This window comes from Globicephala melas, chromosome 6 (genome assembly GCF_963455315.2).
Source record: "Globicephala melas chromosome 6, mGloMel1.2, whole genome shotgun sequence".
Classification (NCBI taxonomy): Eukaryota; Metazoa; Chordata; class Mammalia; order Artiodactyla; family Delphinidae; genus Globicephala; species Globicephala melas.
The window spans coordinates 21,286,914-21,313,039 of record NC_083319.1 but is presented as its reverse complement, the minus strand read 5'-3'; the positions used below and the strand labels follow the sequence as shown (position 1 = coordinate 21,313,039).

The 26,126-nt window shown below is 44.9% G+C and overlaps 1 protein-coding gene across 2 annotated transcripts in view; it reads left to right on the top strand.

Moving 5' to 3' along the window:
• SNX30 (sorting nexin family member 30) overlaps window positions 1-26,126 on the top strand; it is a 105,767-nt gene that overhangs the window by 21,089 nt on the left and 58,552 nt on the right. For both annotated transcript variants that reach the window (XM_060300612.1, XM_060300613.1), the window contains exon 2: window positions 24,566-24,757. In XM_060300612.1, coding sequence (XP_060156595.1) covers window positions 24,566-24,757 — 192 coding nt within the window. The remainder of the gene's footprint in view (window positions 1-24,565; window positions 24,758-26,126) is intronic.

Genomic DNA, 26,126 nt, shown 5'->3' with positions numbered 1-26,126 from the left:
AATGTATACAACTTGATGAGTTTGGAGATAAGTATGCATCTGTTGAAACCATCACCACAGTCTGTGCCATAAACATATCCCTCACGTCCAAAAGTTTCCTCCTACCGTCTTTATATTATTATTACTAATATCGTTACGGTTTGTGATAAGATGTACCCTCTTAGCAAAACTTAAAGTACTGTATACGATACAGTATTGTTAACTATGGACCCTGTGCTATATACATTAGATCTCTAGGACTTACTCATTTTGCATAGTTGAAACTTTGTACCCTTTGACTAATACCCCCGCCCCCAAACCATCTTCCCCTTCCCCATCCCCTGGCAATCACCTTTGTACGCTTTGCTTCTATGACATGGACTATTTTAGATTCTTCAGATAAGTGGAATCATGCAGTATTTGTCCTTTTGTGACTGGCTTATTTCACTTCGCATAATGTCCTCCACGTTCATCCATGTTGTTGCAAACGGCAGAATTTTCTATTTTAAGGCCGAATAACATTCCACTGTATGTATATACCACATATATCCTTATTAAGAGTTTTTGATATATTCTGGATACAAGTGCTCATCAGATATGTATATTGTATTTTCTCCCATTCTGGGGCTTGTCTTTTTTACTTAAATTTTTGAGTGTGTGTGTGCGCGCGCGTATGAGAGAGAGAGAGATTGAAAATTTTTTGGTGTTTGGTGTGGCCAGTGCATTCACATGGCACAAAATTCAGAAGATACAAAATTTTATCTGGTGAAAAGTCTCCCATTTGCCCAGGCCCCATCATTTCCCTTCCTCTGGCAGCAGGTTTCCCTCCCCAGAAGCAACCAGTGTTACCAGTTTCTGGAGAAACTTTCTAGAGGTAGATGTTATGCGTAAATATGAAAGTGCATACATGTAATTCTTTTAAAAGTCAGATGTCAGCATACCGTACACAGAGTCTTGTACCTTGCTGTACACAGTCATAGATCTTGGAGATCATTCCATATGGTACATAAAGCTCTTCCTCCCTCTCCCCTCCCTTTCCCTCCACTCCCTTCCCCTCCACTCCCTTCCCCTCCACTCCCTTCCTTTTTTTTTAATGACCCTCTAGTATTCCTTTGTTTCTGTTAGTTCAGTGCCTACAGTCCCAGATGAGAAGCCTGTGCCAGTGATTCTTTTTCTTCTGTACCCAATCTTCCACATATCCCTAGAGTTTTCTTCTTAAATTGAGAAATTTACCAGCCTGCTTGTATTTAGGTATATATTTTTCTTAGGTATTTCTGCTTTAAACCCTTTCAATTTTACCACTTTGTCTACATCCTTTTTTATTCTTTTTTTTTTTTTTTTGGTACGTGGGCCGCTCACTGTCGTGGCCTCTCCCGCCGCGGAGCACAGGCTCCGGACGCGCAGGCTCAGCGGCCATGGCTCACGGGCCCAGCCGCTCCGCGGCACATGGGATCCTCCCGGACCGGGGCACGAACCCGTGTCCCCTGCATCGGCAGGCGGACTCTCAACCACCGCGCCACCAGGGAAGCCCGCTTTTTTATTCTTTATTCTCTTTTTTAGGAGAAAGGACTTGTGGATATTTGGATTTTAATCTCTCCTTTTTGGGTCTTCACTTTTTCTGGACTCATTTTATCAGGTTATATTTTCATTCTTTATGTTGAGGGAATTCCTTGATTTGATCTTCTGAATGATGGATTTATTTTTAATTTCATTCCATTCCACTATTTCTACTTTTCTATTTAATTTAAATTTAATCTCACTTATGTTTGTTTTAGCGATCATGTTTTTGGACCTGCTTTCAGATTGTGATGTCCAAGATGGTGATCCTGGCTTAGGGCAGGAGCTGACCCCCTTCAGACGGGAGTGCACTGACCTTCTGGGCTGCACAAGTGGGCTGCTGCTTCTGCCCTCTTGGGGAGACACATGCTGTTGCCCACCCCCAAGTAATGAGACTTGCTCTTGGGCCTCCTGTGGGGCATGTATTTGCGTGGCCATGCGTACCTGTGTTTGCGTATAAACGTACATATGTGCGCGTAAGCAGCGCACAGACTCTGCAGTCAGCCTTTGCCTGGCTGCAGTGGTTAGGGTTGGAATGGGATGCGGTAAGGAGAGGATGGAGAGTAGATCCTTGGAATTGCTCTTGGGCAGGCTTCCTGTGTGTGTGCTTGGCTGATAACAGGACAATAGGCTGGGTGGACCCTTCTTAATTGAGGAAGTGGGGAAAGAGTTGCCCTGCAGTTGGAGAACTTCACAGCTGATCCCAAAATACCCTTCCTCTTTTCTTTCTTCAAGCTGCGCTAGAAACTCAGCATTCCACAACCCTTTCCTCACCCGACCCGCCAGCTCAGTGAGTGCCTGCCTCTGTTCTCAGTCACTCACTTCTGAATTGGGGGTTTTTTGTCAGATCCTTCCCGTGTCCAGCATTTCCCACTGTGGCCCAATTAGGTTTTGGTTTCTCAACTCTGGCTAAATTTGATTTTTCTGTAAATTTGATCCTGTCACATCTCTTCCAGAAATTATGCAAAAAAAAATTTTTTTTTGACTGATGACATCCATCCCCATTTTCCGGATTTTAAAAATAGATTATCATTTATATATATATATATATATATATATATATATACACACACACACTTATTTATTTGGCTGCGCCGGGTCTTAGTTGTGGCACTCAGGATCTTCATTGTCACATGCGGGATCTTTAGTGGCGACACGCGGGATCTTTAATGTGGCATGTAGAATCTAGTTTCCTGACCAGGGATCGAACCCGGGCCCCCTGCATTGAGAACACAGAGTCTTAGCCACTGGACCACCAGGGAAGTCCCTAAAAATAGATTTATTCTTAATTTTATGTTTCCTTTGTCATTGAATTTGGAGGAACATGAGAGTCAAGCCCAGGGCTCAGCCCATCCCCACCGTGGACGTAGTGGATTTCATTATTTTTCACTGGCAGGGATGTAACGGCCTCTCCCACCAGTTTCTTTGTTCCCCTTCCACATAATTTCAATAAGAGCAGCAGCTATTAAATTGAGTGCTATGTGCCGTATCTCATGTCAGAGCTGATTTAATTGTTCTTTCGCTTTGTACCCGCTGGGTACCAGGTGGACATTGTTTTGGTTGTGCACTGCTGCTTAACAAACCACCCCAAAATGAAGTAGGTTAGAATACACATTTATTCTTGTCGCTTGTGGCTGTATGAGTTGCCTGGCCTCAGCTGTATGGTTCTTGCTTGGAGTCTCTCATGTCATCTGAAGGCTCAACTGCGCTGGGGGCCTAAGGTGACTTGTGGCTGGCAGTTGACTCGAGTGACATCTCCAGGTGGCTTGGGCTGCTCAAGACAGGCTGGATGGGCTCCTGGAGGATGCATCCCAAGAATGCGCATCCCAAGAGACAGGAAGTGGAAGCTACTGGGCCAGGTGAGGGCTGAGCCCAGAAAAGGCACGACATCAGTTCTGCCGTATTCTTTTTTTTTTTTTGCGGTACATGGGCCTCTCGCTGTTGTGGCCTCTCCTGTTGCGGAGCACAGGCTCCGGACGTGCAGGCTCAGCAGCCATGGCTCACAGGCCCAGCCGCTCCGCGGCATGTGGGATCTTCCCAGACCGGGGCACGAACCCGCGTCCCCTGCATCGGCAGGCGGACTCTCAACCACCGCGCCACCAGGGAAGCCCTGCCATATTCTTTTGTTCAAGCATTCATAGGGCCTGCCCGGATTCAAAGGGGAGACTGATAGACTCCATCTCCTGATGGCAGAAGTGGCCAGGGCACATTGCAGATAAACATGTGGGTCGGGAGATACCGTAATGGCCATCCTTTAAAATATATGAACTGACACAGATGCCATGCTGCAGATACAACGGTAACCGATCCCAGGACCACAGATCCTCAGACCTTACGGGGCAGAGGCAGGTACATAAACAGGCAGTAACAGCGCAGATGATGAGTGCTTTGAGAGGACCAGGCACGGGGGCATGAAGAGAGCAGGGTGGGGGATATCTAACCCAGACTGGGCAAGTGCTGGCATGGATGGGAGGTCAGTGGAGAAAGAAGGCATCTCAGCGGGGATATCTTTGGAGCTGAGTCTTGGAGCACAAGGGAACATTAGCTAGGTGAACAAGGAGGGAGGAGGCATCCCAGGGAGAGGAAGCATCCCTCTCTGAGATGTGGTAGGGTGTGTGAGAGCTCATGGCACTCTGGGGGAATTGCTGGCGGACTGAGGATTGGCAAGTAATTGGGTGCTGCTGGCACATGTGATGGGAGCTGAAACTGTAGCAAAAGTAGGTATGTTCTACCTTCAGATTCTGTGCATCCTTGGCCTGGCCTATGAGCCCTCAGTTGGTTCTGTATCCAAAATATATTAGGGGTGATGGCTGGGCTGCTGAGGAGGATGGTGGAAGAGCAAGCCTCAGCAGCTCCACTTTGGGGATCCTCCCTTGGATCCTCTCCATTCTTCATCCTTCAGTTCCCCTTGTTCCTTACACTGTGCTTCCCTTCTCAGTCTGTAGCTTAAGTGCGCATGTAGATAAGGATTCTGTTTGCGGTTGAAGGATAAGGGCAGACGTGGGACGAGGAGGATGGGAGCTGGAGCACCTAGGTGCTTGGCTGAGCATTTTATTTTATTTTATTGGCCGTGAGGCATGTGGGAGATCTTAGTTCCCCGACCAGGGATTGAACCCACACCCCCTGCACTGGAAGCACAGAGTCTTATGCTTCCAGTAAGTGGACTGCCGGGGAAGTCCCCTGGCTGAGCCTTTTAGATTCTCTCTCATTTGATGCTCTCCGAGACAGGCGAATAATAAAAATATTATCTCTGTTTTAAGGCTGGACTCTCTCAGCTTGTTAGGAGTGGACATGGGACAGGGTTACTTGTCACTGTACCCCCAGTGCCTTCAGACACGCTTATCTCCAGCCTGTGTGTCCAAGATGCTGATCCTGGCTTAGGGCAGGAGCTGGCCACCTTTAGACGGGAGTGCACTGCGCTGGTCTGCACCTGGGGGCTGCTGCTCCTCCCTTCTTGGGGAGGCACATGCTGTCGTCCCCAGGCAGTGAGACTTGTACTTGTGCCACCTGGGGTGTGTGTGTGTGTGTGTGTGTGTGTGTGTGTGTGTGTGTGTGTGTGTGTGTGTGTGTGTGTGTGTGTGTGTGTGTGTGTGTGTGTGTGTGTGTGTGTGTGTGTGTGTGTGTATAAACATGTGCACGTGTGCACAGGCAGGCAGACTTGGGTGAGGGGGCAAGCCCAATCATAACCCCAACTCCTTTGGTTAGAAAGAGAAGGTTCTGAAAAGAGTTCTGGAGAGCAATTGGACAGCCGTATGCATGGACTTATTTGAATTGTACACTTAAAGATGACTAAGACAGTAAGTTTTATGTGTATTTTACCACAGTCAAAAAAAAAAAAGAAAAAAAGAGAGAGCAAATGTGGTAATACCCGTTTGGCACAGCCTAAGGAAATCATTCTAGAGTCCTGAAAACACTTGACGTGTGGGCTTGCTGATGGCAGCTGGAAGGAGGTGAGATCTCTAAGCCTTTCACGTGTACTTTTGGAAACTTGTCTTTGCACCAGAACCCAAGAAGAATGGGTTTCCTGCCTTCTTTACGTGGACTCCTCCCTTGGTGAGTAACACTGTCGCATAGAATCAAACACGTTCCTTACACTGAGTTTGAGCACAGCGTTTGGCTGGCTGCTGTCTGTGTCCTTTGCTTCTTTGGGTGATTTTGAGGACTGTTTGTTTTCTTGGGGCTTGAATTTCATAGGAAGATGCAATGCACTGGGTATAAATATTACCATCTGCCATTAGTCCCAACTGACAGAGGACAAGGACTTGGTCATTGAAGACAAATACTTGTGGGTCACGTCTCCTGCATCTTTGTTCTTGGCAGAGGCATTGATGGCGCCTAGGCGTGGCTGAAGGTGGAGGAGGGGACACCAGCTCTATCACCAACATTTTCTCGAAGCTGATAAAGGTAGTTCAGCCAGTCACAGAGTCCCTGAACCATAGTGTCGTCCCACAGTCTCTCTTCTTGTTTACAGAGTCCTTCCTTGCTGTTCTGGCTCTGAACAGAGCTTTGACAAAGCCATTTTATTTTGTTGTTGTCCTAAAATTTTTTTAGTGTGATGTAGTAGAAACTGTGTGGCTTTAGAACCAGAGGTAATCTTTTTAATCTTTACCAGTTTGATAGGAGAAATGATATCTTGTTTTCATTTTCATTTTGTTGTTTGCTATTGAAGTTGAACAATTGTTATTATTTTTATTGAAGTATAATTGATTTACAGTGTTGTCTTAGTTTCAGGTTTACAGCAAAGTGATTCAGTCATAAATGTATATATATATTATATATATAATATATATATCCTTTTTCAGATTCTTTTCCCTTATAGGTTATTACGAAATATTGAGTATAGTTCCGTGTGCTATGCAATAGGTCTTTGTTATCTATTTTTTTAAATTTATTTTATTTTTTTTGCTGTGCCATGTGGCTTGTGGTATCCTAGTTCCCCAACCAGGGATCGAACCTGGGCCCACAGCAGTGAAAGTGCCGAATCCTAACCACTGGATCTCCAGGGAATTCCCCTGTTATCTATTTTAGCTAAAGTAGTGTGTATATATTTTTTATTTATTTATTTATTTATTTATTTATTTATGGCTGTGTTGGGTCTTCATTGCTGAGCGTGGGCTTTCTCTAGTTGCAGCGAGCAGAGGCTACTCTTTGTTGTGGTGCGTGGGCTTCTCATTGCAGTGTCTTCTTTTGTTGCTGAGCACAGGCTCTAGGTGTGTGGACTTCAGTAGTTGTGGCACTTGAGCTCAGTCGTTATGGTGGCAGGCTTAGTTGCTCTGCAGAATATGGGATCTTCCTGGACCAGGGCTCGAACCCGTGTCACCTGCATTGGCAGGTGGATTCTTAACCATGTGCCACCAGGGAAGTCCCTCCCCTCCCTTTTGGACTTCCCTCCCATTTAGGTTACCACAGTGCATAAGGTAGAGTTCCCTGTGCTATACAATATGTTCCCATCAGTTGTCTCTTTTTTCCATAGTATGTCTTTAATGCTTATTTTCAAAATCCTTCATATGCTGAAGCAAACAACCTATGGTCATAGATGTTCAAATCCTTTTCCCAGTTTGCTGTTTATCTTTTCACATTTATTGTTTATTGACATAGAGAAAAATTTGTTAAATAAGTTACTCTTCCTTTATGGATTCTGCTTTTGGTTTTTAAAATTTATTTTATTTATTTTACTTTTGGCTGCGTTGGATCTTCGTTGTTGTGTGCGGCTCTCTCTAGCTGCAGCGAGCGGGGGCTTCTCATTGCGGTGGCTTCTCTTGTTGCTGAGCATGGGCACTAGGCGCGCGGGCTTCAGTAGTTGTGGCACGCGGGCTCAGTAGTTGTGGCTTGCAGGCTGCAGAGCTCAGGCTGAGTAGTTGTGGCGCGCAGGCTTAGTGGCTCCGTGGCATGTGGGATCTTCCCAGACCAGGGCTCGAACCCTTGTCCCCTGAATTGGCAGGTAGATTCTTAACTACTGCACCACCAGGGAAGCCCCCATTATTAACTTTTTATTTTGAAATAATTATAGATTCACAGGGAGTTACCAAAGATGTGTATAGGAAGGTCCCAGGTGCTCTTTATCCAGTTTCCTCCAATGATAACATCTTGCATAACAATACCAGCAAATTGACATTGGTACAGTCGACAGAACTCATGCCGATTTCACCCATTTTACAAGCACGCATTTGTGAGTGCGTGCATGTGTGTAGTTTATTCTGTGCAGTTCTGTCAGGTGTGTAGATTTCTGTAACCAGCACCACCACAGTCAACATACAGACAGTTCCACCACAGCAAGGCTCCTTCCTGCTGCCCTTTTATAGCCACGCCCACCCCATCCTCCATCCCCAACCCATGACACCTTCAGTCCTAAGAGTTTGTTTTTTTTTTTTTTTTTTTTTGCAGTACGCGGGCCTCTCACTGTTGTGACCTCTCCCATTGCGGAGCACAGGCTCCGGACCTGCAGGCTCAGCGGCCATGGCTCACGGGCCTAGCCGCTCCGCGGCATGTGGGATCTTCCCGCACCGGGGCATGAACCCGTGTCCCCTGCATCGGCAGGCGGACTCTCAACCACTGTGCCACCAGGGAAGCCCCTAAGAGTTTTTTAATGGCATTTTTAAATGACTGGAAAAAAGAAAGATGTTTATTTCATGCCATGTGAAAATTAGTGAAATTCAGACTTCTGTGTCCATAACAGTTATGTCCATAATTAAGACATAACTGTGTCCATTCCATAATGTTATTGGAATGTAGCCACGCCCGTTTGTCCACCTACTGTATGAGGCTGCTTCTGCACCACAACAGCAGACAGGAGTTGTTGCAACAGAGACTGTGACCTGAAAAGCCAGAAAGAAATATTTACTCTCTGGTCCTTTACCAAAACAGCTTGCCAACCCCTGATATAAATCATCATCTAGTTTTCTTTTTTAATCTTGCATTTCATTCTTTTTTTTTAAATCGAGGTATAGTTGATGTAGTGCATTTGTTTCTTTACATGACCTGATATTTATTTTTGCATTTGGCGTTAGAAAAGGATATAACTTAATTGTTCCCTAACTGGTTAACCGAATTCTCCATCAGCATTTATTGACTAATCTCTTCCCTCCTCACTATTTGAAGTTCCATAGTTATCATATACTAAATCTGTCCCATCAGTTTAGGGAATGACAGGGTGAATCATCGAGCTATGTGGGCAGGATATATATTACCCAAGAGTTCTCTGGGGATGAGAAGCCCTCACCCCCTGCATTAACACTGAGTGTTCAAGCCAGATGTGCCCATGCACCATGGTGTCTAACCACTCAGGTTTATTTCCATGTGCAGACACTGTGGTGGGATCTAGGCTTTATTTTTCTGGAGTCCATGGGGGATTGCTGATGGCCAAATGGAGCTGTTTGTTAATGGTTTCTGGTCCTTTATGTTGGATCCTCTCTGGAGCTGGCTGGCTCTTAAAAATCCTTTGAGAGGCAAGGTGACTTGGTTTATTTCTCTGGCACTGGTGGATCAGGAATTTAATTGTTTGAAGGGATACATGTGAAGGATTGCTCACCACCAGGCCCTACTGCAGATGCAAAGGTGAATGTGGTGGCAGTGGGTACGGGGTCTCTTGTCGGGTAGGTGCTTGTTCCACGAAGTCTCTTGGGACCAGGGGGCAGGCGGTGGCCAGCCACCAGCCTCTGCTCTGGCCTCTTGGGTCTGGGCTCCGGTTGTGCCTCTGCTTGTTACTGGCTGAGTGACCTTGGGCCCGTCCTGTAACCTCCCTGGACCTGCTCTCCTAGTAGGAACACGGATAATAAAGCCCACCCCCATCCCCACCCTTGTGTTATTTGAAGGGTTGAGAATACTGTGTAAAGCTTGCACAGTGCTCAGAAGATAGTATGAATGTACAATATTTAATTTCTTTATTCTCCCTTGACTTAGAGGTGTGGTGTGTAGATCGCTGTGAAAAAGTATGGATTTTTGTCTCCAAGTCCTGTCATCTTTCTTAGCCCCAAGAGTTTGCTTTCTGTTTTGGAATTTTGTTGTGTCGTGAGTCACTTCAGAGCCCAGGCTCCCAGAGCGCTCAGCTGGCCACCTTCTGCTCTCTGCCAAAGGTGGGTTCAGGTGACAGATCCTGCTGGCCAGGTGTTGGAGCCAGGCGGCGCTAACAGCCTGTGAGCTGTTTGTTCATCTGGCTTTAAGTGGATGGCGGTGCGAGATTCCCCACGTGAGTTCCTGCCGTGAGCGTGCTGGCTGTGACAGTGGAAAAGTGACTTGAGTCAGGTATCCCTGAAGCAGGTGATGGAAGGTGAGTGGGAGGAGTCTCCTCTGGGAGGCAACTCCCACCTGGGTAAGAATGTCAAGTGCCTGGTGACCTTGGTGGACCTTGGTGTAAGCCTTTGCTGAGCACGGTCATTTTGGCAGGACTCGCCCTCTTGTCCTAAGGATGGGCTTTGTGGATTTAACCACAGCACAAACGGCAGTTGAACTTGTGTTTACTCGATTTTGCTAGAACTGCGGGAATTTCTAATCCTCTGTAATTTACCTGTGTTTGAAACATGATCCCCCTGGTGTGGCCAGACTCTTTTTTTCTGCTGAGGAGACATTCATCAGAGTCTCCCAGGGCACCCGACCTTATTGTTGACGACACTTCTCACCTGTCCTTTCCTCTCCGTGGCATCTACCACCTGGCTCAGGTACCATTCGGGGGCGGGGGGAGGTGTGCCTGGACAATTACAAGAGCTCCCTAAATGAGCCCTCTCTTTTCTCCCATTTCCTCCCCTTTCTCTCTGATCTGTGTGTTTTTTCTGAAGTCTTTTTGAAAAAGTTACGTGCGAGTGCCACTTTTCTGCTTAAAAGCTTAGCCACGGCCTGTGGGGTGCGCCTCAAATTCTTAAGCCTGTTATTTAAGATCCCTCAGAGTCTGGAGCTCATTGGACCTCCAGGCCTTGCTTCCAGCCACCGCCCCTGGGCGGTTCATGTTCTGTCCACAGTGATGGTCCCCAGCTGTGCCCTCCGCACCTCACCCTGTGGCAGTTCTGCTGAGGCCGCGCTCCACGCCAGGAGCACCTTTTCCCTGCCGAGTGGCTAGTCGCTGTGTACAGGGGCTTTCACAGACATTCTCCATACTCTCCGTGTAGCCCGGCCACCTGGATCGGGTGACCTTGCCATTTTCCAGCGAGCGTTGGTGAACTTAAGTGGTTTTCTTACTGCCGCATAGCTGGTGGGAGAGCTGGAATGTGAGGCCAGGCCTTGTGCGGTCAGGCTGCCTCTCCGGAGCCGCCCTCGGAGGGCAGAGTTACTCGTGGCTGCTCTGACTCCAGCACAGCAGTTTTTCCTTATTCACGTATTTATCTCATTACATCAGTTGCTGGTTGTCCTGGGTCTGGGCCACACCCCCGTACTCCACCCCAAAACTTGTTTCCGCAAACAAATCCCTTATCAGCTTGCTTTCCCGTGCATCTGGAATAGTACCTGGTACTCAGCGGGAACCCGATAAATGTTTGTTTGGATGAATGCATGGATGAGTAGCTTTTTCTTTCCATATCCTCTAATTTGTGGTGTGAGGGAGGATAGTACCCTGGTAATTAGGCTACTTAAAACTCCCGTGTGTTGGAAAACATCTCTCTTTTGGTCTATAGAAGAAATAGAAAGTGATAATTATTTTGTCCCATTCCCTCTGCCATCTCACAGAGATTCCTTGGAGAAAGATGCTGAAAACATATTTAATTATATATATTGTAGGAATGTAATCTTTTAGCGAAATTTTGTCAAACAAGCTAGACCTAGGAGTGGCTTTGAGGAAAGCTGACCCTCCTTTAACCTATCAGCCTCCACCCACCCCACGACCACAACCTGAACTGAAAAATACTAGTCGTCTTCGCTTTGGACAGTTGACGTTTCTCTCTGTCATACGTAAAATGTAAATGAAAGCATCTTGAGAAATCTTTGCTGTTTATTGATCTCTTGTGTATTGGCTTCAAGACAAGCCTCCCCGCCTCCCCATGGGGATGGATACCAGCACCACCATGTGGGAGCTGCCTCCTTTCTGACTTTGTTTTATCCTCATGGTTTATAGGAAAATAAGGTTGCAGTTTTTTCCCTCATTCATTCCTTGACTTCCTCTATGTGTTTCTGCCCCCTTGACATTTGTACCCTCCTTCCACTGACCCTTATGCACAGGGCTTGTTTCTGCCTCTGAGCTCAGAATGCCCACATGAGGGGGCCACACCGACCAGTATGAAGTGTAGGGCCCTTTTCTTGCATGTCCTTCCTTCCTGCCTTTTTCCCACTTTTCTTGTCTGGTTACTTAGTTGTGAAACTCCTTTAAGCTGTTTTGGTTTAGAATGTCCTATTCCCGCTTTTTCTTTCACTCCTTATTGTTTAGACTATGATCAGACTTTTGGTTGTTGAGTTCCTTCTTCTTTCCCAATAAATCTATTCACCGTGGAAATAAAAAAGAAATCCCCTATGTCCGGTCTGAGTCATGTCAGTAGGAATGTGGGAATTAGAGCTGGAGCAGCCAGGTAGCCAGGTGAATCTCAAGCCTGGAAATCCATCTGCACTTTTGGGGGGAGGCGGGCATGCTTCAGGCTTCTAAAAAGGATGCCATGGGGGGATCCTCAGGCTTCGAAGAGTTTCACAGAAAAACATCTCTTTTAGCTCCTAGCTCTTTCAGCTGCTGAATCAACACAACAGTGTTTAATACCACAAGACCAGTATTGAGAGAATCCTTTTAGGTGAACACTTGTTTCAAGCTAGTGTGACCTATTTGAGCATGGTCACATATTTCCTAACAAATTCTCATCTCAGGTTAGTTTCAGGTTTGGGTTGAGGGTTTAAGGACTTCCCTACCCCTAATGGTAGGGTCTGAGCGTCACAAATCATTGAACGTCACAAATCATTGATCGTGAGAGTACTCTGCTGAGGGGCAATTTGAACTTGGAGAGCTCGTGGAAGTTCAAATATACTTCTGCTTCCTTTTTTGAGAGAGACAGTTTAGAATCAGGAGTGCTTAACTTTTTTCCCCCATAGGTATTTTTGGGACTCTAAAAATGATAGGTTCTCTCCAAAGGAAAATTCAAATTCACGAGTGCACGTGCAGAACCTTGCTCATAATTTTTGGCATGAGGTGTCTTTGGATTCTAGAGAAAGCGTCCCTATTATAGAGGAATGGTGAGCTTCAGGTAGTTTTTGAGGCAAGGACACTTTCAGTCTTGCTCAGTGCTCATGGCTTTTTAAAGCACAGCTGAGTGGTGTGGCTGTAAGCGTGGACTTAACAGTAACCACTTCACATGAATTGGTAGTAGAGTCCTGCCCCGGTCTGTTGCTCACTTGAATGCTTTTTGCCCTTGAAAAGGTTTGGTCTGAGGTGATGATTAATCAACAAGTATTTGATCACCTAGTAGATATTCAGCTCTGTATAGTATATCGTTTCATCTAGGTCCCTGTTGTGAAAGTGTGCTTTCCTTTAACTTCCCATAGGCATCTGACTTGTTTCATCAGACACTGAGGGCATTCCACATATGCAGTGCTGTGTCAGGTGGCAGCACAAAAACATGTCAATTAGGACCAGCTTTGAAAGGGGAACAAATGGCACAGTTAAGGAGTGTTGTATGAAGGGTGGGAAAGAACTAACGTATATTAAGGGATTAAGTAGCACATTATTTGTGTTTTCTTTAATTCTTACACCCTCCATGTCATAGATGGAGAAACTGGGTCTCAGAGAGATTGAGTACCTTCCTCCAGACCTCTGAGGAGCAAAGCCAGAATTCAAGCCCAGCCATGTGGACTCTAAGCCCAGACTATCTATCTATCTTTCTTCTTCCCTCCCTCCCTCCCTCCCTCCCTCCCTCCCTCCCTCCTTCCCTCCTTCCCTCCTTCCCTCCTTCCCTCCTTCCCTCCTTCCCTCCTTCCCTCCTTCCCTCCTTCCCTCCTTCCCTCCTTCCCTCCCTCCCTCCCTCCCTCCCTCCCTCTCATGCCTCTTCTGTTAAAGACCAGAGGTGGATGGAGTGGGTTAGTGTTGGGAGAGTGTAGAAATGAGACCCTTAGACTGAGTATCCCCAGTAGGTTAACTTCATGACCTTTATGAAACATTATTTCTCCTCTGTTAATTACCACCCATCATGTAACTGTTTCTCAGTTGGTCTTTAGAGCTGTTTATCTGCTGTGTGCATCACTCCCCTTTTGTGGAGCATCCAGCTTGTGTGGTACCACAGTATTGAGAGAGTGACCAAAGACCTGGTGGTCACGTTACCACCCGAGTGGCCTCATGCATGCTACTTCCGAGTCTTTTCTTGTAAGTGACACAAACAACTTGGGTGATCTGAGGGATTCTCCGCCCCAGGCCCTCGCGTGATTTTGGTGCAGAAATGTCAGAGGGGAGTGCCTTTATTACTTAGCTTTCAGTTGGCAGAATGCATCCAGGTGGGACGGAAAGAGAGCAGGTGTTTAGTTAGAGTCACGTTCTCTTTGTTGTGTACTTTTGGGGGAGGTTCAATTCGTGTCTTTAAAAAGCTGTCTGCTTGGGCATTTGAGTCCTCCAGATCGTGCACGTACTTGACCAGCAGCAGAGGCAGAACCTTTGTGTGGTGGGTCCTAGTTATCATTCAGTTAGGGACAAGCTTTTGGAAATACCTCTCCTTCTTCAGAGGTCATGATTTCTCAGCATGGAATGTCCATGCCAAGCTCTCCCACCATCTTGTTTTTCCATTTGGCAAATTTTCTTGTCCTTCTCCAGTTGCCCCAGCATCCTTTGTGCCCCTCCTTCATTTTGCATGGACCTTCGTTATACCCCATATTGCGTTGCATCATAGGTAGAGGTTTTTGTGTACACTTGCCCAGCCAGACTGAGTCATTTGAACACATCCTGGTAGCTCTGTGTCAGCACTTTGTCCAATGTGTGTTAGGTGTTTCACTCTGTGGTTGAAACAGTGTATCCTCTTTAGAAGGAATGAAAAGAGATCATGTTTAAATTCATCTGAGAGCGGGAGAAAAATCTTTGCTCCCGACAATCACAAGAATGTCTGGAGAGCTGATTGCTAGTCTGGAGATCCTTAGAAAAAGCTAGTAATAGACATTGGAAACTGAGCCAAGGAATGTGGACTTGGGCTCTTACATTTTGACTTCGTTTGTGATCTTGTTGGAGGTCGTCTTTTGCATCAGGCCAATGGGTGGATTTTACTTGAAGGGAGAGTTTCTAATAGAAAAGCTGGGGAAACATTTTCAGGGTTGTTTTGGGGGGTTTTTTTGCGGTATGCGGGCCTCTCACTGCTGTGGCCTCTCCCGTTGCGGAGCACAGGCTCCGGACGCGCAGGCTCAGCAGCCATGGCTCACGGGCCCAGCCGCTCCGCGGCATGTGGGATCTTCCCGGACCGGGGCACGAACCCGCGTCCCCTGCATCAGCAGGCAGACTCTCAACCACTGCGCCACCAGGGAAGCCCACATTTTCAGTTTTGAAACGACTTTATTAACCTACAAATAATTAAAGGTGATCTCTTAACCTATGTGTAAAGAAGAAGAGTCTTTCCCTCATATGTGATGATCCAGAATCCAAAGTGGGAAAATGTAAGACTGTTCAGAGAAGATGCTAACCTAGAAACCACAGACTGCTGGGCCTTGGGAACTTGGAGAAACTTGTGGAAGCAACCTTGGAGGTTATGGAGAATATTGGAGATGGGATTCTGGGGCAGGGGTGGGAAAGAAGGAAGACTGAACTTCTACTGATAATCAAATAGGGTCCTAGGACTTAAGTCATATGGTTAAGATGCATTTTGAATAATTCTACAGTTACCAAAAAAAAAAAAAAAAAAAAAGATAAATCCCTACATCTTAAAATTCCATATTGTTTACACACTATCTCTTACCTAGATTTTTTAAATTACATAGACATTTTAATAATTATATGTATTAGTCTTGCTGTGGTTAATAAACCACAAATTCCAAAAATACAGAGGTTTGCAGCAAACATTAATTTCTAGATCGAGTTATGTGTCAGTGGCTGGGAGTCCATTGCTATGGCTCTTTTCCACAAGTCTTCCCTTCTGAAGGCAGGAGAGAGCACATGAGGAGGAGAGAGCACATGAGAGCTGATGAAAACATGCAGTGGCTCTTAAAGTGTCTGCTCCCATCTGGTGTACGTCACATTTGCTCATGTGCCATTGGCCAGAGCCTGTTACGTAGCCAAGCCAACAGTCACTGGACTCGAGTGGAGATATGCCCTCCGGTCGGCAGTCACTTGGCAATAGTGAGTGTGTATAATCCACTTAAAGGTACAGAGTTAATAATTGCAAACGATACTACAGTCTACCATGTAGTTTGTGTCTTCTCCTTTTGTCACTGAATGTTATTTAGTAAATACCTGACATCAGTTTAGATTTATCATTTTTAAAAGTTTTAAATACATTTTCACCCTATTATGTGTATTATAGTTTTAGATTAATTTTCGAAGAAATGAACCTTTTGAAAGGAAGCGATGTGGTAGATCGCTGCGTGTTTCTTCTTGAACGATTGCAGTGCGTGGAGCTCTGTTGTACACCGTTGAGCTAGCTCAAGAACAATTTGAATAATGGGGTGATTCTGTATCAGTCTTGTTTCTGAATTTTGTAGACATGCCTCCAGTGTTTTATATTGTTTCCTGCTTAAGAAATAGATTATTGAGATCTAATTCACATACCGTAACAGTCACCATTTCAAACTATATTACAGTTGAGTGGATTTTAGTATGCTCACAGCATTGTGCAAACATCATTACTATCTAATTCCAGAATATTTTGTTACCCAAAAAAGAAACCTCATATTTATTGAGTGTTCACTCCTGTTTTCCCCTTCCCTTCAGCCCCTGGCAACCAGAAGTCTTCTTTCTATCTTTGTGGATTTGCCTGTCTGGATTCTTCATATAAATGGAATTATATATGTGGCCTTTCATGTCTGGCTTCTTTCACTTAGAGCAGTGTTTTCAAGGTTCATTGCTGATGTTTCCCGATTTATACCCTTTAACAGATTTAGGAACCTTCCTTTTATTTCTTAATTTTACTTAGAGATTTTAATAGAATGGCTGATATTTACCAGTGTGTGATACCAGTAAGCATTTTGGTAGTTGTGGGCATGATTATGTTGGACAGTGATCCTATTATCAGTTAATGTAATAAATAACATTAATAAATTTCTTAATGTTAAATCACTTTTGATTTCTTGGATTATGTTTGACTCAATCCTGGTATATTATTTTTCTTTCTTTTTAAAAAAATTCTTCTAATGTACCATTTGCTGTTACTTTACTGACGAAGTCTACACTTACATCTGATTTCCTTTTTTGTCATACTATTTTGATATCAGATATAGGTAACCCTTATAAACTGATTTGAAAGTTTTTTCATTTTTAAATGTGTTTCAGAGTGTTCAAATAAAACAGGACTTGCTCCTTGAGGTTCATTAGAGCTCAGTTGTAAAACCATTGGGGCTTAGCTCACCTTTCAGTGAAAGTTCTCTGACAGCAGTTCTGAGGTTATTTAGTTGTTTAGGTTTTCTACATCAATTTAATTTCTCTTTGGCCGTACATTTTCCTGCAATGTATGGCCAAAGAGGCTTCCAGGTTTATTAGCATAGCTATTCATAGCACATCCTTGTAATTTATAATCATACACAGAGGTAAGATTTAAATCACTATTGCCTGCTCATTTTTCCCCTCCTTCTTTCTATATTTAATTCTATATTTATTCTATATTAATACAATTCTATATTTAATTCTTTTAGAAGAATTAAATTTTGGTTTTATTTATAACTTTTACTCTTTCTTTTCTGTTTTCAATTTATGCTTTAATTTTTTTTTTTTTTGCAGTACGCGGGCCTCTCACTGTTGTGGCCTCTCCCGTTGCGGAGCACAGGCTCCGGACGTGCAGGCTCAGGGGCCATGGCTCACGGGCCCAGCCGCTCCGTGGCATGTGGGGTCTTCCCGGACCAGGGCACGAACCTGTGTCCCCTGCATCGGCAGGCGGACTCTCAACCACTGTGCCACCAGGGAGGCCCTGCTTTAATTTTTTTATTCCCTCTTCCACGTTCCTTTTTTTTTAGATATTTATTTATTTATTTGGCTACACTGAGTCTTAGTTGCGGCAGCTGGGCTCCTTTAGTTTCCAATCGAGTGCTCCTTAGCAGTGGCATGTGAACTTTTAGTTGAGGCATGCACATGGGATCTAGTTCCTTGACCAGGGATCGAACCCTGGCCCCCTGCATTGGGAGTGCGGAGTCTTAACCACTGCGCCACCAGGGAATTCTCCTTCTTCCACTTTCTTTCTTTTTTAATTGGGGTATAGTTGTTTTACAATGTTGTGTTAGTTTCTACTACACAGTGAAGTAAAGTACAGTTCTCTTCCACTTTGACTTTTTTTTTTTTAAATGGGAGCACAAGGTAGATGTGGACTAAAGTGTAGTGTTTTATGGGATAAATCTTTTCAAATGTATATATTTATCTGCTCTTAAGGACTGTGCTGCTTTTCCTCATGTATTGGTTTTCTTGGGTCTGAATGATGAGTTGATATAGGCTGGTATATTTTTCGGTTTTCTTGTGTCTGATGAGGTAATACAGGCCTGCTATTTGCCTCTCACCAGAAGAAGTGAATTATTGGATCCCCTGTTTCTTTTTTTCTTTTTCTCTCTTTCTTTTTTTTTTTTTTTTTTTGCCTCACTGCACGGCTTGCGTGATCTTAGTTCCCCGGCAGTGAGAGCACCTAGTTCTAACCACTGTACTGCCAGGGAATTCCCTGCATCTCCCTGTTTCTACTTGATGTTAGAATTGTCTTCTTGGATCTTAGGTTGAGTGGAATAATAGTTGACAAATCAGTTGAGTGGTCTCCGCTTGGCAAAAGGAATCAGAAGAAAGAAAACCAGGGTCAGGGACAGTCGGTCAGGAAGACTTGGCCTAGTTCCTCTCTGTGTCTGGATCCAGTATAGCCTGGCTTCCATCTTGTTTTAGGTGCTCTCCCCATCTCGGTAGAGTCCAGCCTTTTCAGAATTTGCAGTCTTGCCTCCTTTGTGCTTGGTGGACCTACCCAGGGCAGCTGACTTCATGAAGGTGCAAGCAGGCGCCTTCTGTTCCCCTGACCTTTCTCTTGCATCTCTACCCTTCCTGGCTAGATGAAGCCCTGGGGGCAAGGCACCGTCTGCTGGTGGGCCTCACATGGTGTATCTGCCTGTGCTGGCATCCCCTTGCTCACAGCAGCCAGACACTCTGGGGGTCCTCCTTTGCCCCACTGTGGGCCCTTCCATACCCTCATCCCTCCAGACAATTGCAAATTCAAACTAGAGTGTCTGTGAGGGTTCGGGACACTTTCTACTTCTTAGGTAACCTTGAGAACCCTAGGTAACCTCAGTGACATGGGTTAAAGATACCTCTTAGTTCTTTTCTCAGTTGAGTCCCAATTGTCTCCTGTAGGAAATCTTCAAAACTTTTGGCATTTGGGTGATGCCCTTTCCTAGTTTCTAATCCGGTACTCATTCCAGTCACTATGCGCCCGCCCCCCCCCCCGCCGCACCCCCACTGCTCTTTCTCTCCCGTTCTTCAGGTGGTTGTTGTCTGGAACGGGGAAAGAGGGAGAAAGCAAAGACCTGAGCTTATTAATTCGCCGCATTTATCTAGAAGTCTAGATTTATAATTTTTCAGTGAGTGTGTAACATTGTTATTAACGTAAACACGATCATTTCCTGGTTAGCGAGCCTTTGGAGCTTTTCCAGGGTTCACTCTGTGTTCTTTGATCTGTTATGAACATCTGTGAACAGAACAATTTTGAGGTTTTCCCTTTGAAGTTACTGCCCGTAGTTGGCCTAAATTTAACTTGACAGCAAAGTCAGCAGTCAGGAGTGTCCCGTTCAGTGTGTGCAGGGCACATTCATTCTTCAGGCATCTCCCGTGTGCCTGGCGGGAGAGAGGGCCGCTAAGACAAGTCAGGTACAGTGTGCATTCAGAGAGCTCTCGTTCTCCCGTAGCCGTCGGGATGCCTCGAGAGGCTTCGGCAAGTTCTTCTGAAACGAGATCATCACGTTGCCCGCACTCCTCTAATAGTATCAGAAAGAGAAATTAGAGTGTTTTCGCATGACTTGTTTTTATTAAGTCTATATTGGCCCTTAAGGTATACCACTTTCTTTCATAAACCCTATGTTTAATGTAATATAGAATTTTGCTGGTGACTAACGTTATTTTAATAATCTCTCTTGCGGCTGGCTGACCACAATGGTGGATCTTGTAACTGAAATTCTTTGAGCGAGGGCAGTTTCCAAAGTGTCCTGGTTATGTATTCCTCTTCCTAAGTAAAAAGGGGTGATGGGGAGAAGAAATTCTCTTATAACTGAAACTACATAGCAAGAATTGATATTTTGGAGCATTGAGGAGTTTTCATGTATTTATCAGCTGTGTAGCTGTAACTCTCACAAACTCTACCGTAGATATATCTATTGCCACAGGGAAGTCATTAAGGAAGATGTGGTTAAGGCCCCAACTGTGACTCTAGGTGCGATTTTAATTTTCAGCAGCACTTATGGTCTACTGTGAACCCAGCCCCATAGTCTAAAGGGGATGCCGGAATACTTGCAGACAAGTTGACTTTTTTGTTTGTTTGTTTGAGTATTTTGATAGTGATATAACGCCTACCATGTTCCAGGCACTGTTCCAATTGCTCCATATGCTAACTAACTCAATCCCATTATACCCATTTTATAAATGACGAAGCTGGGGCAATAGAGAGATTAAGGAATTTACTTAAGTCATGCTGCTAGTAAAGAGTAGAACCGGGATTCAAAACTCGGCAGTCCGTCCAGGTTAGCCTCAGTTTGGTTGTCATTCAACAGACGTTTATTGAGTACCTTATATTGGCAAGAGATTGAGTTGGGTCACTTCTAAAACTCATTCATTCATCAAATACTTACTGAGTACCTACTGTGTTCCAGAAGACACAGTCTCTGCTCCTGTTGAATTTACAGACTGGTGGGAAGTCAGACAGACAGATAATCAATTAATATATAATATATTTTTAGACAGTGGTAAGTCCTATGATGACAATAAAGCCAGGGAAGGGACTGGAAAATGATGGAGGGTGCAGGAATGTTTTTAGATTTTTGTGGGCTGAGAACGCCTCTCTGAGTAGGTGTCATTTGCGCAGAAACCTGTTTGAGGAGAAGAGCCAGGCCAGTGGCAATCGGAGGGGAGAGCAGTGTTCCAGGCAGAGTGAGCGGCAAGTATGAAGGCCCTGAGGTCCAGACGAGCCAAGGCCAGGTGTGTAGAGCAGGATGAGCTGGAGGGCAGTGGGGAGGATGTCTGGGATGAGGTCAGAGACTGTGGTAAGATCATGTTGGCCCTTGTGGGTTATGGGAGGGAGTCTGGATTTTATTTTGAATGTGTTTGGATGGATGTCTTTCAGAGTTCTGAGCAGGGGGGTAACAGGTTTTGATTGACCTTTTCCAGGGAGCATTCTGGCTGCAGTAAGGAGGACTGACGGTAGGGCAGCAACAATGAAACAGGAGGCTTTTGTGTTGAGCCAAGGGATTCTCTCACTTCTTGTAATTCGTGTTAGTTGTAAAGGCGCTGCCCCCCCACAATACGTGCTCTAGAACTCAGGTCTCAGTGAAGCAAACCCGCTACCGGAGGACTCTGAGGGTAGAGGAGCCTGGGTCACTGAGTCCACCTAAGCCCCTGCCCTTTCCTCCTGAGATTTTTGTCTTTTCCCTCCACGTTTGTTTCTCATGGGGACCATATCTTGAGGGGAGTTATCTGGGGGATAACTTGTATTAAGACCCTAAGGGAAAATGTAAGCATTCCTCAACTGGCTTTAAAAACAGAAGCTTCATGTTTACGCAGAAGGATTTATGGCCAGAGAATGGAGATGAGGGACAGTGTTGGGTTGGGGAAAGCCATCCAGCTTGATAACACCCTTGAACTAGGAACCAGATACCTTAGCTCAACTCAGTAGAGTGATAACTGGCTTCCATACATTTGGATACAGAAGTCCTTCACCTTTTTGAGTCGGCTTCCTCATCAGTAGAGATAGTATCTGTCTGCTAACCTCACCACGTTGAGGTTGACGTAGAGGGCAGCGAAATAAGAATGTGGAAGCCCTGCGCACAGACGTGCCATGGAAGGCGGAGACGGTAGCAGCCCTTTATAGGAAAGTCCAGGCATCCGTAGCTCATTTGCTATTCATATATGCTCAAATAATATTACGGGAAGCACCCTGTAGTAAGGGTGTGGGTATCTTCCCTGGTTGTGTAGTCCTAAAGGAAAGAATCTGCTGTGTGACAAGGTCTGGATGACTTTCTCCTCCCCAACCCCTGCTAACTGATTTGAGAAACAGTTCAGTTCCCACTGTCTGGCCAAGATCTTTTAGACCTTTATGTGGGCCGTTCCTGGAGGGTTATTGGCTGAGGTCCCCAGAGCAAAGGTTAGGGGAGTTGAGGTTAGGGGAGTTGTCCTGGAGTCACTGGGAGACGGGCAGACAGATGGATGGATAATCACAGACACACACACAAAGGTGAACAAGGCACAGTTACAGTTGTTGGATGCACAGTGCTTATGGATAAGTTATATATGTAAATAAATGATTAAAATTGTGAAAATTGCTTCAGTGGAAGTATCTTCAAGGTATTGAGAAGGGAGTGACTAATTTTGTCAGGGGCTGGATCCAGGAAGGATTCTAGGAGGAGGGGGCATTTGAGAAGATTTCTGTGAGATCCTGGGAGCCCTCTACATAAAAAAGAGGGGTGTGTGTGTGTGCGCGTGCGCACGCGCTATGTAAGCAACGATGAGAAAATATGAAACAGCATAGTGGGTTCCAGGATCAGTTCAGGCCAGATTGTGGAAAATTGCTGTCTGAGCTGATGTTGGCTTATCTGACTAAAGGTTTTGAATTCATTCTTTCTTTTGTGCAATGTTTAGCCATAGGTGATGGAGCCTTTCTGAGGCCCAGTGAGCTAGTGTTGTTAAAATATAAGGGTGGGCCCCTCAGTGCCTAGCATGGTGCCTTGCCTGAGGTCAGTGTTTAAATATTTACTGAAATGATGAAGACGTGATGGTTGTCTCAGAGCTCCAGAGAAGATGTCCCCCTGCTGATCCTTAGACCCTGGGATTTGGACACTGCATGCCCTCAGTGACATCAGTGTGCTGAGGAAGCAGGTCGTGGGATGCTGCTGTAGCCAGGTTCTGTGGTCCACACGGAGAGCAGCTGCTGAGGGGCTTGCCTTCCCAGCTGACAAGACCCTGGGCTGAGAAGTGGAGGGGTGGGGTCCATTCCCATGAGTACCTTCTGTGAAATGGTACCCTTTCAGTAATTACAAAAGTATTTTTGACATTGCATAAGTAAGGATGTGATTAAATTATCTGTGGTCAGGGAGACAAAGGAGGGTACCTTTTTTGTTTAGTTTCCATCACCCACTGAGTTGGGTGACATTGCCCTCGACCCCAGACCATGCTTCCCTCTGCCTTGTTCCATACTCTCTTTCCAGATGTGCCATCTTCATCTGGAGCTTATGGACATGACGGCTAGATTGACTTCTCATTTCCTGTATGTTCTCTTCTCTGGGGGCTAAGTCATATCCAGCCTGCACACAAGAAGAGATCCTTCTGGGGAAAGACCCACGCCCAGCCTGTGATCTGATTACCCACAGGTCAGGAATGCAAAAAAACATTCCTGACCAAGGCTCTTTGCTTAGTATCATGTCACTTTCTTGCCATATTCCTTAGTCTTTGCCTTCTAATGATTCCAAGGTGACATTCAGAGGCTTTCACATCTACTGCTAGGTAGGGCTTTGTTCTCTTATCAAATCTTAAAGCCAGAAAAGGTAACTGGAAGACTGCAACCTTTTTGAATAGTATAGGGACATAATTGATTCAAGTGGCTTCCTACTGAGGCCTAAGAAGAAAGAAGTCCATAAGTTTTTAATCTTTCCTTCCCTTTCTTTTCTGGTACTTGCTCCCCTCCTCACCCCTTTTAAACTTTTTTATTGCGGAAAATTTTAAACACATACAGAAGAGGTGAGAATTTATAGTGAACCTGCAAGTACCAGCTTCAACAGTGATCAGCTTTGGGCCATCTTGTATCATCTATATCCCAACTACCTGACCTTAATTATTTTGAAGCAGATACCACACATCCTATCATTTCATCTGTGAATACTTCAGTTGTGTGTTACTAAAAGATGAAGACTTTGTAAAATCATAATACTTCCATTATCACACCTAATAATTCCTTCATGTCATCAAATAATTGATCAATATTCAAAATTTCCCGAATGTCTCAAAGTCTTTTAACCCAGTGTTTTAATCGTGACCCACTGCAGTTGTTGGTAGGTCTCTTAAGTTTCATTACATCTGTAGGTGCTCTTTCCAACTCTGTATTTCTTTTTTCCTTACAATTTATTTATTTATTGAAGAAACTGGGTCTTCGGTTCTCTTTAGCTTCACATTGTGTAGATGCCGCTGACTGCGTCCTCGCAGTACTTGTTCTACACGTTCCTCACTCTTGCTGTATTGCCTATAAATTGGTGTTGTGTCTAGAGATTTGTTCAGGACTCATAGCCAGCATATTTGGCAAGCATGCTTCGTAGGTGGTGGTGTGAACTTATTCCAGGAGGCACGTAACGTTTAGCTGTCTCTTTGTGATGGTTGATTAGGTTGTTAAATGTGTTGGATATCTAAGAGGGTTCTGGCCCTTCAATGTTTACCTGGGCCCAAGTGGCGGTCTTGAGAAAGTGGGAAAAAGAGACAGTGTGGTGTGCTCAGGAGTTCTTTCTCTGTCGAAGTCTGACGCCGGTGGTGGCTGTCATGTTCTCTGTCCTTGAACTGTTGGTTCCTGCAGCGCTTGCTGACACGTGAATCGACGGGATTTGGTGTAGAGCATTGCCCGTCGTGTTTCTCTTGGTTGTAAAAGACTCGTTCACTTAAGAAATGGTAAGGACAGGATCAGATTCTTTGAAAGTTATTTTTGTAGTTAGAGGTGTTTCTTGGTTGGGCTAAACCAGCCTCTGTTGCTGGTGTTCTCCAGGTGTGTGTTTTTAGCTACTTTGTAAGATGATTCTTTTCTGCTTTCAGGATCTCATTTTGCCCAACGGCGGTACTCCAGCAGGCCCTGCAAGTCCGGCTTCTTCATCTTCCCTTCTCAACAGACTACAGCTTGATGATGACATTGATGGTGAGACCAGAGACCTCTTTGTCACGGTTGATGATCCCAAGAAGCATGTCTGTACGATGGAGACCTACATCACTTACAGGATCACCACCAAAGTAGGTCTTTTTATTATCTTCCACCTGTCTAGAGTGTCTTGGAGAATTGAAGTCCTACCGCCATGATTCCTGCCTTTCCTTTTTCCCTTCCTTTGTACAACTCTGTTCACCTTTATGACAATTGTGAGTGTAGCTTTTTGGGAGAGTGGATATATTCAGATTTAAAAGGATTATGCATAAGTTTTTTTTCTTTTAACCTTAAAATGAAGGAGAAATTGTACTACAGTCTTTCAAATGAAACTTTTTTTTTTTTTTTTTTTTTTTGCGGTACGCGGGCCTCTCACTGTTGTGGCCTCTCCCGTTGCGGAGCACAGGCTCTGGACTCAGCAGCCATGGCTCACGGGCCCAGCCGCTCCGCGGCATGTGGGATCCTCCCGGAGCGGGGCATGAACCCGTGTCCCCTGCACCGGCAGGCGGACTCTCAACCACTGCGCCACCAGGGAAGCCCTCAAATGAAACTTTTAAACCCCGTACTTTCACTTATTTTCTATCATGATATTGTTTAAGATGTTAATATCTCATTACTCTTGAAATTTATTAATCATTGTATCAACCTGAAGCTCTGTGATGAGAACATGATTATAATCTGGTGTAATTAGTCTTTTTACAATTTTTTTAACATCTTTATTGGAGTATAATTGCTTTACAATGGTGTGTTAGTTTTTTATAACAAAGTGAATCAGCTATACATATACGTATATCTCCATATCTCCTCCCTCTTGCATCTCCCTCCCACCCTCCCATCCCACTTATCTAGGTTGCCCCAAAGCACCGAGCTGATCTCCCTGTGCTATGTGGCTGCTTCCAACTATCTATTTTACATTTGGTAGTGTATATATGTCCATGCCACTCTCTCACTTTGTCCCAGCTTACCCATCCCCCTCCCCGTGTCCTCAAGTCCATTCTCTACATCTGCGTCTTTATTCCTGTCCTGCCCCTAGGTTCTTCAGAACCTTTTTTTTTTTTTTTTAGATTCCATATATATGTGTTAGCATACAGTATTTTTTTCTTTCTGACTTAACTTCACTCTGTATCATAGACTCTAGGTCCATCCACCTCACTACAGATAACACAATTTCCTTTCTTTTTATGGCCGAGTAATATTCCATTGTATATATGTGCCACATCTTCTTTATCCATTCATCTGGCCATGGACACTTAGGTTGCTTCCATGTCCTGACTATTGTAAGTAGAGCTGCAGTGAACATTGTGGTACATGACTCTTTTTGAATTATGGTTTTCTCAGGGTATATGCCCAGTAGTGGGATTGCTGGGTTGTATGGTAGTTTTATTTTTAGTTTAAGGAACCTCCGTGCTGTTCTCCATAGTGGCTGTATCAATTTACATTCCCACCAACAGTGCAAGAGGG